The sequence below is a fragment of the Mobula birostris genome, chromosome 8 (genome assembly GCF_030028105.1).
Source record: "Mobula birostris isolate sMobBir1 chromosome 8, sMobBir1.hap1, whole genome shotgun sequence".
Classification (NCBI taxonomy): Eukaryota; Metazoa; Chordata; class Chondrichthyes; order Myliobatiformes; family Myliobatidae; genus Mobula; species Mobula birostris.
Genome location: NC_092377.1, coordinates 60,058,310 through 60,077,715, shown reverse-complemented (window position 1 = coordinate 60,077,715; position 19,406 = coordinate 60,058,310). Strand labels below are relative to the sequence as shown.

Below are 19,406 nucleotides of genomic sequence, written 5' to 3'. Positions count from 1 at the left end.
TCAATGTTGATCTTTCGATGTAGATTATCGGAGGTTGTAAAGACTGGGAGAGATCCTGTATGTGTCTTATTCTACCAGGGAATGGCATATGTAATGTCCTATGTCAGTGGTTGACAAATGGTTTAGACTTATCTCCTGCCTTCGTTGCTGCAGTCCCAGTTATAGGTGCTCATTCCACTTGCTATTGCTGTTCCGTGAAGGAAACAAAAACAAATGATTAGAGCTACTTGTCCGCCATCATTGTCTTATCACTCTTATCTAATAAGCCATAATTCATGAGGCATATCTACCTTTGCCCTTGAACTTGATGGCCCTCTTCGCACTGCTATCATCAGGTAGGAGGTACAGAAGCCTTAGGTTCCACAGCACCAGGTTCAGCAAAAGTTATTATCCTACAACTATCAGGCTCCTGAACCAGTGTGGATAGCTTCAATCACCACTCTGAAATGATTCTACAATCTACACACTCATTTTCAAGGACTCATTACAACTTACATTCTCAGTTTTTTTTATTCGCACAGTTTTCTTCTTTTGCACATTAGCTGTTTTTTAGTCTTTGTATGCGGGTGATAACATACAAAGTTAAATTAGTGTAACTTTATGGTTGATTTTCAAGAAAAAAATAGCTTTTACAAAAACAAGTACTGTTTTAAAAGTTGGGTAACAGTAGCTAAACTTTTTTCAACGTGCTTCATAAATAATACTTTCTTAATTTTTAAATGAGTTAAAAACTTGACTGTGCCAGAATTTCACCATTTTGGGTTTGTCCCCGTACCCGGATTCTGTAACTTTGTCTTCAAAATAAAGTAATAAGAAGTATTAAATTCATGAAACTTTTAGGGAGTATTTTCTCTCAAGAACTTTTAAAACACATGTCAAATTCATGTGGGTTATTTTGTATGCAAATTGTACACTTTAATGACAAAGAACTGCTGTTCCCAACACTTCTGTATTACCAACACGCAACACATTTTAAAGACCAAGCAAGCTTTTTCAAACAGCTGCTTATATGGTTGCCATGGAAATGAGAAGTGACGGGGGAGCATGTGGCTGTCATAGCAGAAGACTGACATTTTGACATCCAGAAATGTGAGTAATTTAAAGATTTATATCTCCTGATCAGAGAGTAGGTTTATTATGTGTCATTACCAAATGAGTTACTATTTGAATGTTTTAACTGAGAAATAAATAACTTTACTTTATTTCTGTATACTTAACTTACATTTTCAACTAGCTATCCAGTCGAGTTAGCAAGTACGAGACCTAGCCTACATTTTTTCTGAAAGGGAGAAATGTCATTACCATCACATGCCATTGCCATCAAATAAGTGGCGGGGAAGTTGTTGAGCTGGTCCCAAAATCAACAGCAGTCTGATCAAAAAAAACCAGAAACGCAATTGAAGAAGACACAGTGAAATATCTGCAGTACCTTGAAAGAGAGAGATATAAAAAAGGAGGGGAGACAGGAAAACTTAAGATCATCTCACAATTACCAAAGCACGAACAGAGACTGAAGAGATGATAGTGGGGATTTAATCAAAGAAACAAAAGGGGGGCTGATAAGAAAACACAGGCAGTACAAAGTTTTATAGCAGAGAATACCCCACCAGGACCTCCGGTTGGCCAGCAACAAGAACAGAATGACCTCCATTTTCGTGAGGCTTTACCTGTGCATTCTGACAGAGCTAATGCCGTGAAACGCCTCAAAGGAGAGGCTGGGAGAAAATAAGAGCAAACAGAACTAAAGTATATTTATTAAAAACCATTTTATTTGCAGGATTAACTTTGAAATTTTTGTCATTTCATTTTAAATTAAATTCAGTATTTTGGGGGTGTGATGGTAATGATACTCATCCGTGAAAACTCTGCAAAAATGCCTTAAAATCTAAAAGTTCTCTTAAAGATTGATGAAGGCCAAGATCTGGTCTTCATTCCAGAGCCTAAAATAAAGGTTATAACATAACAAACCAGAGAGTCAAGAAATTTTATTTTTCAGAATTTCATGTAGTGAAAAGTGCCCCTAATTGAAGAATCACCCTTGTGTAAAATTTTCATAAAAATTCTTGTATTTTTTTTCCCCTGTAAATGCCAGCAAGAAAATGAATCTTGAGGTAGTATACGGTAATATATACATGCTTTGATAATTTACTTTGAACTTTTGAGGGTAGTCACACCCAAAGTATAAGCTTGCTATGGATAGAAACCACCAGGGAAATTGAGAGGAGTAGGCAGGATTCTCCCTTGCCCATTCCCCTTGCTAACAGGTCTATAGGCCCTTGGATACTGTTGAGATGTATGTTTTTTCAAGGGTTGACAGCAGTAGTCAGGTCTCTGTTGCAGCATCGGAGTCTGAAGCTCAGAGAGGAGGGGTACATTAAAACAGGGCAATAGTGATAGGAGACTTGATAGTGAGGGGGACAGATGGGATTCTGTGACTGCAGAAGAGACACTAGAATAGTGTGTTTCTTCCTGGGAGCTAGTGTCAGTGATGTGTCTGGGAAGGTGCAGAAAATTCTTGAGGGGAGAGTGAATGGCTAGAGGTTGTTGTCCATGTTGTTACAAACAATCTAAGTAGAAGAAGGGATGAGGTCCTGCAGAATGAGTTTAGGGAGTTGGATAGGAAATAAAGAAGCAGGATGTTTAAGGTAGTGATCTGCAGATTACTCCTGGTGCCATGTGCTAGCAAGAACAGAACTAGCAGGATAGGCCTGATGAATTGTGGCTGAGGAGCTGGTGCAGAGGGCATGGATTCAGGTTCTTGGATCTTTTCTGGGGTAGAGTGTCCTATACAAGAGAGCTGAGTTATGCTTGAAGCAGAGATGGACCAATATCCTCACAGGTAACTTTGCTAGTTCTACTCAGGAGGGTTTAAACTATATTGGAAGTAGGGGTGGACTTGGAGCAGGAGCAAGCAGTGGGATAAAAGCGGTAGCCACAAGAACGCTTAATAATCAGCATAGCTAGGGTCCAGAGTAAAGGCAGGGAATTTCTCAGTTAAACTGCACTTATTTCAATGCTCAAACAAGGCATACAAACTCACAGTGGGGATTGGCTCAGAGGACTGGAATATTGTAGTCATAACAGAAATATGGCAGAGAGAAGGGCAGGACTGGCAGCTTAGTATTCTAGAATACAGAATCTATAGATGTGAGTGAAGTACAGGCAGAGGGCGTGATAAGGGAGTACCATTGTATAGGGGTCTTGCGTTGCTGGGGGTTGGGATGGGCGAGGAAACCCTCAGTTATTGTAGTAGAATTCTTCCCCAAGAGTAACATGATTGCCAATGGTGCTATTGGTTTTTAAGAAATGTGGTTATTAAACAATATTTAACACCTTTTCTATGAAGGTAAGAATGAAAGGGTATTGCATAGTTTATTCTGGTTTGAAGTTTATTTTGGTTTAATAAATTCTGTGCTATATGAGGTCTGTCAGTGATGAAATCGAGGATTCAGTTGCACAGGGAGGTAGCAAAGCCCAGATCTTGGAACTGACTGATGAGTTTTGAGGAATGATGGTGTTGAAAGTAGGCTAACTTGGCACTGAAATAGGTTAATCCAGGGGTTTTACCAATTTGACTTGCTACCACATCATGTGGGAGTGCAGATTTCTTAAACTATAATTATTTTACTACATTAGGTGAGAAGACTTTAGTAATTGATTAACAAATGTCAATATGAACAGTAGAATATCCCATTAGAATATGTTTATAGATTTTGTATTGCTCTCTTTCTAAATGGACTGCATTAATGATTTTCCTACTTACAATTGCACTTGGTTAGTGAAAATGCTGCAAAAGCAGGAATGTGGAGAACCCCTATATGTACCAATGATCAGTCTTGTTGAAAACATTAGCAGTTTACAGGACAAAAGGTTGAATAAAAAGGAACAGATTAGAAGTGAGTAATTTTACGGTTTTAAAAAACATCCTGCCTGGCCAAACGTAGTATAAAACTGCAAAAATTGATCAAAGGACTGACAGGATGTTTTATGCGTGCATAAGTAAGGGCTGACAGGAACCTGCTGTGTGTGCCAAAGGTAGCTATGATGGAAAACTGAAACATGGTGCTCACTGACCACAGCGTGAGCCTTGACACGGGTCATAAATAACTTTCTGATATATGATCACATTAAGCAGCAGACTGGTGTATTAACAACAGTAAATCTGTGACAGGAGAAATGCTTGGCACTCAAGACCTTGTCTTTTTGATATTAGTTTCAGATTAATAGGAGTAAAGCAAACACATCAAATTGCTAGTAGACTTTGATTTCATAAACCTTTCATATATTTTCTTCTCAGGCTTGCTTATATGGATACAGAGTTCAGGACCATTAAGCTGAAGGCTGAGGATTCTGCAGGCCGAGAGCATATGATCACAATTAAATTAAAATCAAAGGTGAGGAACCAGTAATGGATTTTGTGATATAGTGTTGGGATTTCATGTGAACAGCAATTTAGTGTTTTTTTTAAAGGAACAGATATTGGGTACAGGAAGATCTATTTACTTACCATCGTAAATGAAGAATTAGATATCATTTGATCTTGCATTTTCATCCAACTTCAGTCTTTCGGTTATAAAGTTTTGGAGAAAGAAAACTGATTCCAAGTTGCATTCACATTTATTACACAAGTTTATTCTCCAGGAAAGTATGTAACTGCTCAGAATAAATTAAGTTGATCTTGATTATATGATGCTCACTTTTAGCAGAAGCAAATTTGACCTTTAAAGCTGTATGGAAAATCTATCAAAGATATTCAGTCAGTCTATTACAAGAAATGAAATGTTCTCCTAGTGACTCAACAAGATAATATGGCAGGTGACTGAACCATACAAAGCAATATCTGAAGTTTGTTTCCGCTACACACTCAATTGTTGAAGCCTAGCCAGAAATAAGTATGGACACACAAAGTTATTCTCAGCACGAGTTTTTAAATATGGCTGGGTGTTCCAAGCTAGAAATGACGGTTGAAAGTGTGCAATTTTTTTATTTCTTTGTTCATGGGATGTGATGCTTCGAGTAATCCCAGCACTTATTCTTCATCAGCTCTAATTGCCCCTGAATTGAAGCAGTTATGATGATTGGTCTGGAACTGCGCATGGACTATTCTCCTTACCTGAAAGTTCATCAGTGAGACAGATGATATTTTTCAGTAATCCAGAACTTTTGTGTTATAATTACTGAAAATACCTTTTAAATTGCATTTTTGTATTTTTAAAACTATTTTAAAATGTCACTGTCATGTGGGGTTTGAATCTTTGGATCAATAGTTCTGAGCTTTGGCTATTATACCAGCAACTTGACTATTGCTCTGTGTCGACTTTATGCTCATCTATTGTTGTTCCACAGCAAATTAGCTTGAAAATAATTGTGTGAAAGATGGCACGTGAGTAATGACCAGACACAGTACCATATAAAAAATGTTCATAAAAGTTTTCCTTGAAATAATTAGTAGTTTGAGAAGAATTGAAGTGAAAATTGTAGATGGTAAGTGGAATTGCTTCCACTGGGTAGTGGTCATGGTCTAAAGTTAATGATGTAACCCCATAGTTACTGTGTGTCAGCTTTTAACATTTATTTACAGTTTTTATAAACAATATTTGGAAAAGATCTGACTCGAGGAAGTTAGTATTTTATTGGCTCCTCTAGTAATGTAGTTTTCCTCAGTGCCACCTACTGGATTTTCTTGTGCTTATGCTTCAGAATGGGGCTTGTATCCAGCCTTATGACTTCTAAAGTGAATATGAGTCAGAAAGACTATGTCAATTATTCCCTTAATTTCTGAGATATTTCATTTTAAAAATCTGAATTTTTTGTTTCTGGAACACTTTTCCTATATCAAAACCATTACAAGTGACAAAGATGGAAGGATATATCCATAATCCAGACACTACCCGGTTGTGTTTTTAATAAAATTTATGCATTATTCACTCAAGCTGATGAGCTGTTTTCATTTTTAACAAAATTTATGACCAAAGAAATTTACATTTTTGGAAAATAGATGTAGTTTTGTTTGCCTTTTCATCCCTTTGGGCGGCAAAGCATGGGAAGACTACCACCTGAAGTTGCCATTCGAGCCATGATCATCCTGACTGTATATTGCTCTTATTTCATTGTTGCTGGATCAAACTCCTTGAAGTCACTCCTCAAATGCGTTGTAGCTATATCCACACCTCAAGAACAGCAGCAATTCAGGAAGGCAGCACACCACCTTCTAAGGGGCAATTAGAAGCTGGTTCAGAATGTGAAGTCCATGTCCCCTCAACGTTTTTTTTAAGTGTATATTTTACAAGCAGGCACAATGAGGGAGGATCAATCTCTGATCTCTGGAATTGGAAATATACTTGTGTCAATGACTCTAGTGTAGTAGTAGTAGTAGTAGTAGTACAGTTCAGTCAAGACACCTCTGTGTCATCTACACTGGTGTTCAACTGCAGCTAGCTCACCAGTGAACAGTAAACATCTTTTATGGCACTGATACTTTGTGATGCTTTGTTTAAATCATATTAAAAACATCCTGGTTTTATACTATGTACTGAATTTCAATTGCTTATTAACTTTTCATGACTTGAATTTTTTATACCAATATGCTGTATGTGTGCTTACTAACTTTGAGGTAAAGGAATGTTGGGAAGGAGGAGAGAGTGATCTATGAACTGTGGCCAAAGTAAAATGATAGTTTATTACACGGAATTGGGGGAAAATGCATTTGAGTGAGTCTGCATCTGCACTATCATCTGATTAATCGGTCATACAGCGTAGAAACAGGCACTCCAGGACAGTGTGTCCATGCCTACCATCGGATTCCTTTGTTTATGAATCCTATTTTCCAGCACATATGTAGTCAGCTAAATATTTAAGTTCTTGTAAAAGTACCTAATTCCACCGCCACTAGTGATGTGTTCCAGGTTCCTTCCTGTAATCCATTGTAAATATCGTAAGCTTAACCTACGCATCTCCTTCAATACTTCTTAATATTAAAATGTTTTTTCGAATAAGTGTGGCACCGGAGTTTGTGTGGTAAAGATCTGTAATCAGAAGACTTTCTTTTTCACCTTTGTAATACCTCTGGGGTCTAATGTTAGCAAAGGAACCCTTTTTTGATCATTGTTTTCTATTTTCAGTATCCAGCGGACCCACCTGATTGTGCCACAGATTTTCCTGTTCCATTTGTGCCCTCTTGGACTCATCAGGTACTGGTCCAATTCTGCAATCAATTTCTTTTTACTGTAGTTAATTTGTATGCTGTTTAATATCATAGAGCAAGCCATTTATAAAACTTGATAAAACTGCCTTTGCTGAAACTGAGTCTACTTTTAAGCTACACTTCTCTAAAACAATATGTTTTATTATGAAAATATTTATGAAAGCATCAAGGTCATTTATTTGTTGACTGCCCCTTTAATTTATTGAGTTCATTGAATTACAGTGATGTGGTAAATTGCTGGTCTTTGCTGGTTTTAGCCAGGAGCCTGAAGAAGAAAAGTTGGTCAGAGTTCTTATTCCTGGTGCCCACACAAACATATTCATGCTGAACTGAGTTTAAGTGAAGAAACATTAATATTGTCTATGAGGGGCCATGTAATCAAGTGACATAATCACTTGCTGGTGCATAAGGATCACTTGGGTGACATATCACCAGGTGACTGGTAACAAAAGGAAAATAAGAGGGGAGAAAGGTTTGCATCGTTGAGTCTCCTAAATATCAAAATAAGTAACAGAAATTTGAACATTGTAGTTGTTCCTTGTTATTTGGCAAGATACTGATGATAGGATTGCCACTTTTTGGCAATCTCAATGATTATTGAGATTATTTTGTAATAACTAGGATTTTGACTGAAGTGTCAGATGAATGTATCAATATATTTTATCTGAATAAAAATATTAATCCTCAGTTCTACTGCGCTATATGATTGTCAGTTGTATCCATTCCTTAGGGAAAATGGGAATATCTTTCCTTGATCATGTTCAGAAAGTGCACCAGTCACGTGAAACTTGTTTACTTTCTGTTGAAGGCTTCATTCTGGATCAAACACTCAATTATTTCATTCCTGTTGGTAGCATCAGCTATAACTGCACACCTCCAACTGGAATATTTCTATTTCTCTTGACACTAATGTGCTTTTCGATTAGTACTAATCTTTCCTATTGCTTTCTTAATTATTTCATTATCTTTTTTCTAATAATACCTAACAAGCAGCTTGCTATTGAGCTTATTCAGAAAGCTGACCCTGCCTTCATTCCCCACACATACAAGTGAAATTGACAACTGACTAAAAAGACTTAAAGACCTTCTTCAGGCTGCCTTGTTTCATGTTTTGGTGCCACGTTTGTAGGGTGGACAGCTTAAAGAATTCAGAATAAAGAGTCTGGGTCCAAAGTGTCGTATGTTTATTCCGCTCCATAGCTGTTGCCTGACTTGCTGAGTTCCTCCAGTATTTTGTGTGTGCCTCTCAAGATTTCCAGTGCATCTGCAGAATTTTTTGTGTTTATAATTTAGAATTAGGTAAATTTATCTTTGCTTACAAGTAGAATTATAAGTTGGTCTCAGTGTGAATTGATTTACAATGAGCAAAGTCCTCCTGTGATAGCAAGGTAGATTTTGTACTTTCCAAACAAGAGAATCTGCAGATGCTGGAAATCCAAGCAACACACACAAAATGCTGGAGGAACTCAGCAGGCCGGGCAGCATCTGTGGAGGAAAAAAAAGTACAGTCAACATTTTGGGCTGAGACCTGTCTTGCTGAAGTGTCTCGGCCCGAAACTTTAACTGTACTTTTTCTCATTGATGTTGCCTGGCCTGCTGAGTTTCTCCAGCATTTTGTGTGCATTGTACTTTCCAAATTAACTTCCAAACTGGATAATGTTTGGGTAAGGGAGGAGGTGTTGGAGAGGGAGAAAAGAAGAACAAAAAAAAAGAGAAAATTATAAACACGAGATACTGCAGATGCTGTAAATTCTGAGCAACACAGACAACATTCTGGAGGAGCTCAGCATGTTAAACAGCATCTATGGAGAGAAATAAACAGTTGAGATTTTGTACTGTGACCCTTTATAGATATTATGAGCCAACATCATTGAGCTTCATGTTGAGACAGGAAAACAATGATATGCTGTAATCAAATATTGGGGTGCTGTTTCCTCAACTTCATTGGAGTAGTTGTCAAGGCACAATAAAAGTGAGTCAATAAATTAAAATGATGTATTTGGAGATCATGTTTTCAGGCAGAATGTGTATGTGTCATGAAGTATTTGCTGAATCTGTGCTTGTCAGTTAGAGAATATCACTTGTAAGTGAAACTTCACAGAGTACATCTGAGCTTCTGAGCATACACTGTTTCGATAGCCACACGTTCTAACACATTCTTAAGCAGTACACCTTTTTCTCTGCATGGTAATACTAAACTAGAATGAAATTATTTGTATAGGAAATGGAGACAGAATAACTAAAATAGTAATTATGTTTAGTGTGCAAAAAGTGAGGAGATACAAGAAACTGTGATACAAATTGCTGCTTTACATGAATTAGTTCACCCCACCCCCCCCCACCGGTCAATACTTTGCCCTGGTTCTGTCCCATCACTGCAGTTCCGATAAGATGACCCTCTTAATCCTTGGGCTGGTACACAAGCCATATCTAATAATGTGGCCTCTGGGCAGCTCAATCCCATTTTTGCTTTGGCCTAATCCAGCTCTTAGAATATTATTTTCTTCTTCACATTTTACAGCAAAGCAGGGCACACAAAGTGAAGGAACCAATGCCACATGCCGAGAGCAGCAGTTGAATTTTTAAGCAGTGGGTCCACGACCAAATCTTGTGTACTGTGCTGGAATTTGTGTAGCATGCTTTGCTGTAGCAGCAGGAATCTGTGTATAAGTACATCATACGTATCAGTGCCTGTGATATAACTTCATAGAGTTGTGTGCATGAATATGCCTGCAGTTAATTTAATGCTTCTATAATGTGTCAGTTAAAAAACATGCACCATGCAATAGAATTAATTGGCCTTGGACTATAATTGGACATAATCATTAAGAAGTATAGCACAGAAACAGGCCCTTTGGCCCATCTAGTCATTTAAACAGCCTACTCCCATTGACTTGCACTGGGACAATAGCCTTCCATACCCCTACCATCCATGTATTGAATTAAATTTACTTCATTTCTTATATCCCTCACATATATGAGGAGTAAAAACCTCTAGGTTACATCTCCGTCTGAAAGTGCAATTTATAGTAATTTGTAATAAATAGTATGTACAACAATATAGCATAGAAATACAATTGTATCACTGTGAATTAATCAGTCTGTTGGTCAAGTGAAGAAGCTGTCCCGGAGCCTGTTGGTACCTGTCCTAACTTCTCTTAAATGTTGAAATCGAGCTCGCATGCACCACTTGTGCTGGCAGCTTGTTCCACTCTCACGACCCTCTGCGTGAAGAAGATTCCTCTCACGTTTCCCTTAAACTTTTCACCTTTCACCTCTAACTCATGACCTTTGGTTGCAGTCCCATCCAACCTCAGTGGAAAAAGCCTGCTTACATTTCCTTTTGCATTTCAATCATGTATACCTTTAACTTAGAGTTCAATTAATTGCAGTGAAATAGTAATTACAAAATGTGTATTTTGTATTTGCAGTTCTGTTTCGTAATTATCCTAAAAAAAAAGTAGTATTTGAATATAATTTTAATCAAGGCATATATTTATTTTCCATTGCTAAAACTATAGTTTGACATTTTTACATGGCATCCATATTGAAATGCATATTTTTCCTTATGGTCCCTGTCGTCTTGCTGGGATGATAATGGTTTGATGTATTTTTCTGTTACTGTGATGAGAGGGCCGCTGCTGCTGCTCTGACATATTCATTCAGATGAATGATTATAATTGGTGCAATGTCAAGCAGATGATGGCAGGTCTTTGCACATCAAGCCAAAGCCTGATCGCCAGTGCAGGTGTTTCACAGCATGATCAGATAAAGCCAGTGGTTGGAAACCGAGATGGCACATCATGACTAGTGAGGAATGAGCATCAAGGGCAAAGTGGCCTATCCCCATATGTAACTGCTATCTCGCCGGACAACTTTTATCTACTGACAGAGTAGTTAACCTATTGCTTTCAACTAAACAAACAAAAATACCTCAGACCATAGCTTTCTCAAAAGTAGTCACTTGAAGGCTAGGGGTTAACTTCCTATTCTTTGTCTGCATCTCGATAATTATGGAATTGCTTTCTTTGTTGATTGTGCCTTCAAAGTAGTGACGTCAAACTTTAGATTTTTAGGTTTTGTGATTGTGTTATATTTGATCAGTGTGATTTTGGAAAATTTGTTCTAAATAACTGTCATTCACTACATAACTGTGGAAGTATTGATGGTGTTAGTTATTGCACCCATTTTCAGTTGCAAATGTCTTGTGGTGTAAAAGGAAAGACTAGTTTAGAATGAACATGAACAAGTGCAGCATGATGTACTTGAAGTGGCAACTGAGCTGCTCTAGTTGATGAATTGCCATGCACCTGGCTGCTTTGAGGCCCGAGAGTTAAGATTGAAAATGAGTATTTGAAATTTTTTGAGAGGTGAGGTCAGAATGGAATTTTGATTATGTAAATGGCACAGAATACAGTTGTTTATTTTTCTGTTGGCAGTGGAGGAAGGAAACCTTGAGGTCTGTGAAAATAAAACATTTCTGGTCAGTAGCAGCAATTCAGCACTTTAGATTAAAGTATTGATCAAAACAATGCTAAAGTCATTGATAACATATTTGGTCAAGTTATTTTATTAAAGTGAAATGGACAGATAAAAAATCTTGGCATATTTGTTTCTGGTACAGTGTTAAATTCATATTGATCATGCATATTGAAGCACATCAGTGCTGCTTGGCTCAATTGAGCACTACAAGCTGAAAGAGATGATTATTTGCTTTAGACTTGTACGGCAGATGGAGGTATTTTACTGTAATACAACCATAAATAAACATTTAGTCGAGATTGCTGAGGCAGACTAAACCTTTCAGAGTAGTTTACATTAAAGGCAGAAGGCTAAGCCTGTAACCAAATGGGCTGAGAACACAAATCTGCAGTCTGTCACCCTGTCAAGAGATAGTGGTCCAGTTATCAATTGTCAATTATAAGTTCAGCAGGAAGAACAAAATTAAAACAGATTTTGTATACAAAAAATTACTTGATTTTCTACTAAAAGACAAACAATTTGAAATTTTTCTGTTAAGAGGATTGCATTATTTAGCGGTCCTTTCCTATTTATCGTATGTTTCAAAACTAGGGGGGATGATGTTTATCTAGTAAGTAGAAGTTTATCCTAATTATGTATTTTAGAATAATGCATTTATGTATTTTTAAAGTCATTTTTAAAATTTGGAATATTGATGGTGGGGTCTGGAGCACTTTTTCCCATTGTCAATATCTTCCGACGACACAAAATGCATCTATTGCATGAAGGAAAAGCAGTAGGTTTGAGCATCTAATAATTCTACACTGCAAAATTATGATGAAGTTGGGAATCTAAATGGCTGGGGATACAAGTGTCTGACTTGGATTTGCCAGGTTCAGGGAACTTACAAAACCTCAGCACACCTGTCAGGATGGTTGAGGTGTAGGCCTGGCTCTGCTGTAGTACCAGTGATATCTTGACTTTAAAATAACTGTGTGCTGGTGCTCTGTTCAGTGTTTTGGTTATGAAATTTGGGCTGGCACCTCGCTGTGTTTCAGAGGGAGAGCTGGACTATCTCAGATGCTATCTTTTCAACTAACTTCACTATTTCTATCCTGCATGTAGAATGTAGAAGGACAAGAACAGGTCCTTTGGCTCACAATGTTGTGCTGAACTAATTAAATGCCTAACTAAACTAATTCCTTCTATCTACACAATGTCCACATCCCTCCATTCTCATTATACTAATGTGCCCAAAAGCCTTGTAAATGCCTCTATAACCTGCCCGGCACCCTCTGCTCTGCTTTAAAATAAAAACAACTTGCCTCCTACATCTCCTTTGAAATTATTCACTCACATTTTTTTTTAGACATCTTATCCCTGAGAAAAATGTTCAGACCATCTACTCTATTTATGCCTCTCATAGTTTTCTGGAAAATGACAGGGGAACAAAAATGGCAGATGAACTTAAGTATTTTGTCAGTTTTCACTGTGGAAGGCATCAGCAGTATGTCAGAAATTCGCATGTCAGTGGGCAGAAATGAATGTAGTTACCTTTACTAAGGAGAAAGTGCTTGGGAAGGCGAAAGGTCTGAAGGTAGAGAAGTCACCCGGACCAGATGGAGTACATCTCTGGGTTCTGAAGAGATTGTGGAAGCCTTAGCAGTGAACTTTCAGCAATCATTAGATTCTAGAGTGGGTTCCAGAGTACTGGAAATTTGCAAATGACACTTCACTCCTTAAGAAGTGGGGCGGGGGGGGGAAGAGGAGGTAAAAGACAGGAAATTATAGGGTAGTTAGCCTGACTTCAGTAGTTGAGAAAATGTTGGAGTGCATTATTAACGATGAGGTTTCGAGGCAAATGATAAAATAGACCGACGTCAGCATGGTTTCCTTTAGGGGAAATCTTACCTGACAAATCTGTTGCAATTCTATGAAGAAATAACAGGCAGAATAGACAAAGGAAAGTCAGTGGTTATTTGCTTAAATTTTCAGAAGGCCTTTGATGAAGTGTTGCACATGAGGCTGCAAAACAAGGTAAGAGACCATGGTATCACAAGAAAGATACGAGCATGGATACAAGATTGACTGACTGGAAGGAGACAAAGAGTGGGAATAAAGGGGCCTATTGGGACTGCTCCTTTTAACATTAAATGTCAGTGATTTAGATGACTGAATTGATGGCTTTGTGATCAGCTTGGCGGACAACACAAAGATGGCCGAGAGACAGGTGCTGTTGAGGAAGCAGAGAGTTTGCAGAAGGATTTGTACAGATAAGGAGAATTGGCAAAGAAGTAGCAGATGTAGTGTACGGTCATGCACTTTGGTAGAAGGTATATACTATTTTCTAAATGGGGAGAAAGTTCAGAATTCTGAGTTGCAAATGGACTTGGGAGTCCTCGTGTAGGGTTCTCTAAAGGTTAACTTGCAGGCTGCGTCGGTGGTAAGGACGGCAAATGCAATGTGAGCATTAATTTCAAGAGCACTAGAATATAATGCTGAGGCTTTATAAGCATTGGTCAGTCCACACGGAGTTTTAGTCATAATCATACTTTATTGATCCTGAGGGAAATTGGTTATGAGCATTTTTGGGCCCCTTATTTAAGAAAGGATGTGCTGGCATTGGAGGGGTCCAGAGCAGGTTCACTGGAATGATCCCAGGGATAAAATGCGATGTCTCTGGCCTGAACACGCTGGGAGGGGCATCTCATTGCAGCCTAGGGATTTATACACCCGGATTTGCCTCGGGGTAGCAAACATCTCACCCTCTAGGTCCATGAAGTTGATCCCGCTTTGCCTCACTGCTACAGACTCTGTATCCATCTCCCACGAACATACAGATGCAAATAATTCATTTTAGATCTCCCCATCTGTTTTGGCTCTACATATAGATTACCATTCTGGTCTTCCAGAGGACCAAGTTTGTCCCTTGCAATCCTTTTGTTCTTAGCTGTAGAATCCCTTAGGATTTTCCTTCACTTTATCTGCTACAGCAACTTCATACCTTCTTTTAGCCTTCCTGATTTCTTTCTTAAGTGTTCTCATGCATTTCTTGTACTCCATAACATAAGCAACTCATTTGTTCCTACTTGCCTATACCTGCTATGCACCTTTTTCTCTTAACCAGTGCCTCAATATCTTGAAAACTAAGGTTCCTTACACTTGCAAACAGGAGGAAATCTGCAGATGCTGGAAATTCAAGCAACACACATAAAAGATGCTGGTGAACACAGCAGGCCAGGCAGCATCTCTAGGAAGAGGTACAGTCGATGTTTTGGGCCGAGACCCTTCGTCAGGACCCACAAACCCTGACGAAGGGTCTCAGCCCGAAACGTCGACTGTACCTCTTCCTATAGATGCTGCCTGGCCTGCTGCGTTCACCAGCATTTTTTTATGTGTGTTCTTTACACTTGTTATCTTTGCCCTTTATTCTAATATGTCTAATCTGCTTTCTCCCTGAGTCAAGTTTGTAAACACAGCATTACTCTGCTGAGGACTCAAACTTCTAACAAGTGAAAAGTGTGGAACTTTATGAAACACATTTTGCAAATACATAGACAAATTTTTTCTGCATTAGTTGATTAAAGAAATGTTTCCCTTTTCCATAATTTTTTCCAGAGCTCTTTAAAAAATCTTCACAGTCAGTTTCTCGCAGCACTGGATTCATTACAAGAGTTCTGGGATGTTATGGATGAAATAGATGAGAAAACCTGGGTACTTGAACCTGAAAATCCAACACGCACAGCAACAACAAGGAGAATTGCCATAAGTACAAATCTTTCATTAATAGTTACAGTGGAATGCTCCTATGATATAAAAATGGTTGGCTCATACTGATAAAGAAATCACTCAAATAAACTTCGTGACAGGTTTTTGCACTTCTCACAAAATAGTTTTGATTTCTCAGAAATGGCAGGAAAATCAAGAGAAGGATGGTAGTAATTTTTATGGCTTTTATTTCTGGCTTTGTTTAATTGCTGTCCGATGAAGACCATAAGTAGAATACCCAACATGAAGTGTTAAGAATTGGCGACACTCCACCACCCTCGTCTTTCAGCAGTTCTTTTGTGTTCCATTCACTGAATAAATGATCTGTCAAATTTCAAATAACAGGAAAATCAGTTGAGAAAAATGAGGTGAATTGGTTTCTGTAAATTGGGTGGGGTGTGGGAAAACTTCTATTTACAACTTTTTTTTTAAAGAAATCTATTAACTTCTAACCTTGACAGTGAGCCAGGAAGACACACAAGAGGTCACCAAAAGCATGGTGAAGGATGGAAAATCTCCCAAAGAAACATTTACACTTTTATGTTACACACCAAGCAATTATGTTGAAGAGCTCTTAATCTGTTGGAGCTGAGAATTGTGCAATGTGAAATGCTTTTCTTGTCGGTTGTCACAGGTAACAATGCTTCAATAAATGTAGACGTGGACCCTAGACACCCTAAAATGTTGCCAGAATGCTGTTTCCTTGGTGCTGACCATGGTAAGTGTGCCTGAAAAATTAGTTTTAAATTTTGTGTTCACTGCTGATAAAGTGTAGTCGTAATGATACATATTTACCCCTAGTGGTAACTCCACTGAAGAAAAAGCTGAATACTAACATGCATCTGTGGTAAGTAGTTTGCAAATGCTGTACAGTTTTCAGTTCTGGCTGGAATTTTCACACTGCTAATGAATGTAGGGTTCTCCCCCTGCCCTCCCCCCCCAGGTCTCCAGAGTCTACAGTGTTGCAAAATCTCAAAGGTATATTGGAGATTGATTTTCCATCGCCTACCACCCATGAGAAGTTTGTAAGTTGCAACCATTTTCTGATAAATGAACAAACTGATTATGCATTAATTCAGTTTACCTTACTGAAAATTTGTAATCTATGCACATGGTTCTGCCATTCTGAAATGAAAGTTACGAACTCCTCAAATGCAGACACCTTTGAAATACAGCATTTAGCGTTCCTACAGCTGCTGTTGCTTGGAGATTTTTCACAAAAATCAAATGATCAATCCTTTTTGGATTCGCAGCAAGATAAGGCTAAGATTCTCACCATTGGAAAGCTGTTCCTCGCTTAGAGATCGTTCTTTTTGTAGTTGATCTCCACTTTGTGTCAACCAAAATTCTTAGGGTGAGAAATACATTTACAATTTCCCTATTATAGAAGGATGCCATCAGAATTGTAGACAATTGCTGAGGTTCTGGCATAGGAAATATATAAGTAGATTGAGCGGATTTTGTGTGCTTTGAGTTTAATTTACTTACCTGAAAATGTCTAACAGTACAAATCAGTAGTCAAATGGACTTCACTTCATGACTGCCTCTAATTTCTCTGTATTTGCAGAGGTATTTTCAGCTATGTCAATCCATCAGGCAACTGCTGCTATGATGAATTATATTTAACTTGACAGATTAACCAATTTATAGTTGCTGGGCACTTGCCTGCTTATGAAGTTGAACCATGTGCCTTTTGCAGCTGGCTTTTTCACCTGTCATTACTTGTACAGACGACATGGAAATTTTAAAAGCCCTGCCAGAAGGCCTCTTCTTTAGTGAGACCCCACAGAACAATATAGTTCCTGACTCCTTTTGAACTTGGGATGGTGGTTGTAGTATAGAAAATGTAGCCTTGACAGTTTTCAACCAGACTTTCACTGCTGATCCTCCAAAAGTGTGAGGGCAAGGATTTTCCACTGAGCAGTCTGACCCCTTGATCTGAATAAAGAGATATCACTAGAGGTTGAACTAATAATTACAGTTAAGAATTGCTTCAGGCAAACTGCAAGTGGAAGTTGTATTTAAATGTTTAATTATTGCATTAAAAAATGATTAAAGCATACACATGGTGAAGATACAATGAGAAGATGAACTAATCAGTATGTTACAACAGTTTTAAGATAATCGCTCATCTTTACTCTCACTGAAAAATTACTTTTCAAATTATGGCAGATTAATGACTTCATATGGTGTTAAGCAATCCAAATTTTGGACTTTATACAGAGTGGTTTTCTAGGGTGCTTACAGTTAGAACAGTAATGATGAATTCTCAACAAGACCACATCTATTTATTTGACAGAGTTTAGGCATGGAGTGTGGGATTTGTTACGCCTACCGCCTCGCCTCATCCATTCCAGATCAAGTATGTGATGATCCGCGGTGTGGGCAGCCGTTCCATCAAGAGTGCCTTTATGAAGTGGGTATAATTGAAATCAGAATTTTAAAACTGCCTTTGACTTGAGAACTTAAGAATTCAAGTAAAAATGTTTAAATTGCAGTGGTTAAGAGGTCTACCTTCTTCAAGACAAAGTTTTAATATCATCTTTGGAGAATGCCCATACTGTGGTAAGGTAAGACAAGGCAGGGGAATGGGATATGGAAGCTGCACGAGTGAGTGAGGTGGAGGTACTACTAATACATGATCTTCTCTTTACAGCCGATCACAGCGAAGATGATCATCAAAAGGTGAACAAACCAGAAAGCATTCCTTTCAAGGATTCTCTCACTTTTGCAACATTAATAGTTCATGACAACTGAATTAAAGACATTTCTATCACCCAAATGTTTTCATGTGTTTTCATTCCTCAAAAATTCGAGATCACTTGCACTGAAAAACTGCGAGGGTCAATATACCAAAAGCAGAAAGATAATTAAAGTTGACAAAACTACAACTGCAGCACCATAGTGCAAAATGTCTGATTTTATTCTTTGATTCTGAGGCACTGGTTCGGCTTCAATAGGACTAATCATCTGAACCACTGACTTCTGCTTCCTGGTCTTGTATTCTTCTGAATATTCAGTTACCTCTACCAGGTTTGAAGTAGGCATTGCAACCTCTGTCACCTCTTCTTTAAACTTCAACATTTCTGAGCATTCATTGTCACGGAAAATGTTACTCTTTCCTTTCATTCGATTTTCTTGAAGTACATTTTGTCTTGTTGGTCTTGGTCTCACTACACGTACCTATAAGAGGAAATATTTAATTACAACATGTTCATTACAGGCCATCCCATTAAACAAACTAGTGCTGCTTTTATAAATGTCTTGAAGTTGAAAAACAGACAAAAAACCTGTCATTGTTAACTGAACCTCTACAGTATTGTAATAAATGGTATCAAAACTTGACTGATAAAGAATAATTACTGAAGGTTTTGTAGTTCACAGGATCAAAAGACCTGTACATGCATCTGCCTATAGAATTTAATAATGAGTTCCTGCAAATGCAGTTATATGTGCAAGTCCAGCTTTCATAACCACTGTAATAAATGTTACATCCAATCCAAATATTGTATCATTTCTTAATGCATGCATTATTAAATGACAATAAAAGAGGACTGTGTGTCTTCATAATCTTAAAAAATAGCTTTTAGCACCCACAACAAACTTTTACACTTTAATGATGTCTTAATTAGCAAACATTTTGAAATTTTCAGATCACACTAATATAGTGGGCTAAATACCAGAAAATAAAATGGAGGTAGAGAATCTAAAGGCATGGTGCCAAGACGACCACCTTACCGTAAAGGTCACCAAAACAAAGGAGCTCATCATTGACTCCAGGAAGCTGGATGGAGGACACACCCTTTATCTGTATCAATGGTAGGGATGGCTGAGAGCTTCATGTTCTAGGGGGAAAATATCATCAGGAGTTTCTCCTGGCTAAGCCATTTCTACCACTACAACTAATAAATCTAACCAGCACCTCAAAAGGCCAAGGATTTCCCCAATGCTCAAGGATTGGTATGGGAACTGT

At 38.0% G+C, this 19,406-nt stretch overlaps 2 protein-coding genes across 10 annotated transcripts in view; one reads left to right on the top strand and one right to left on the bottom strand.

Moving 5' to 3' along the window:
* The window catches only part of fancl (FA complementation group L), a 60,047-nt gene extending 41,837 nt beyond the window's left edge, over positions 1 to 18,210 (top strand). For 2 of the 3 annotated variants that reach the window (XM_072265272.1, XM_072265273.1), the window contains exons 7-14: positions 4,298 to 4,394; positions 7,122 to 7,190; positions 15,284 to 15,434; positions 16,068 to 16,151; positions 16,235 to 16,280; positions 16,377 to 16,458; positions 17,733 to 17,849; positions 17,932 to 18,182. In XM_072265272.1, the coding sequence (XP_072121373.1) occupies positions 4,298 to 4,394; positions 7,122 to 7,190; positions 15,284 to 15,434; positions 16,068 to 16,151; positions 16,235 to 16,280; positions 16,377 to 16,458; positions 17,733 to 17,849; positions 17,932 to 18,051 (766 nt within the window). In that variant the 3' untranslated portion in view covers positions 18,052 to 18,182. Of the gene's footprint in view, positions 1 to 4,297; positions 4,395 to 7,121; positions 7,191 to 15,283; positions 15,435 to 16,067; positions 16,152 to 16,234; positions 16,281 to 16,376; positions 16,459 to 17,732; positions 17,850 to 17,931 lie in introns of all 3 variants that reach the window. The other variant, XM_072265274.1, reaches the window with a different exon arrangement.
* LOC140201336 (serine/threonine-protein kinase VRK1-like) overlaps positions 17,445 to 19,406 on the bottom strand; it is a 101,865-nt gene continuing 99,903 nt past the window's right edge. For 5 of the 7 annotated variants that reach the window (XM_072265265.1, XM_072265264.1, XM_072265269.1 and 2 more), the window contains one exon: positions 17,445 to 18,616. In XM_072265265.1, coding sequence (XP_072121366.1) covers positions 18,278 to 18,616 — 339 coding nt within the window. In that variant the 3' untranslated portion in view covers positions 17,445 to 18,277. Of the gene's footprint in view, positions 18,617 to 19,171; positions 19,279 to 19,406 lie in introns of all 7 variants that reach the window. The other 2 variants (XM_072265271.1, XM_072265270.1) reach the window with 2 other exon arrangements.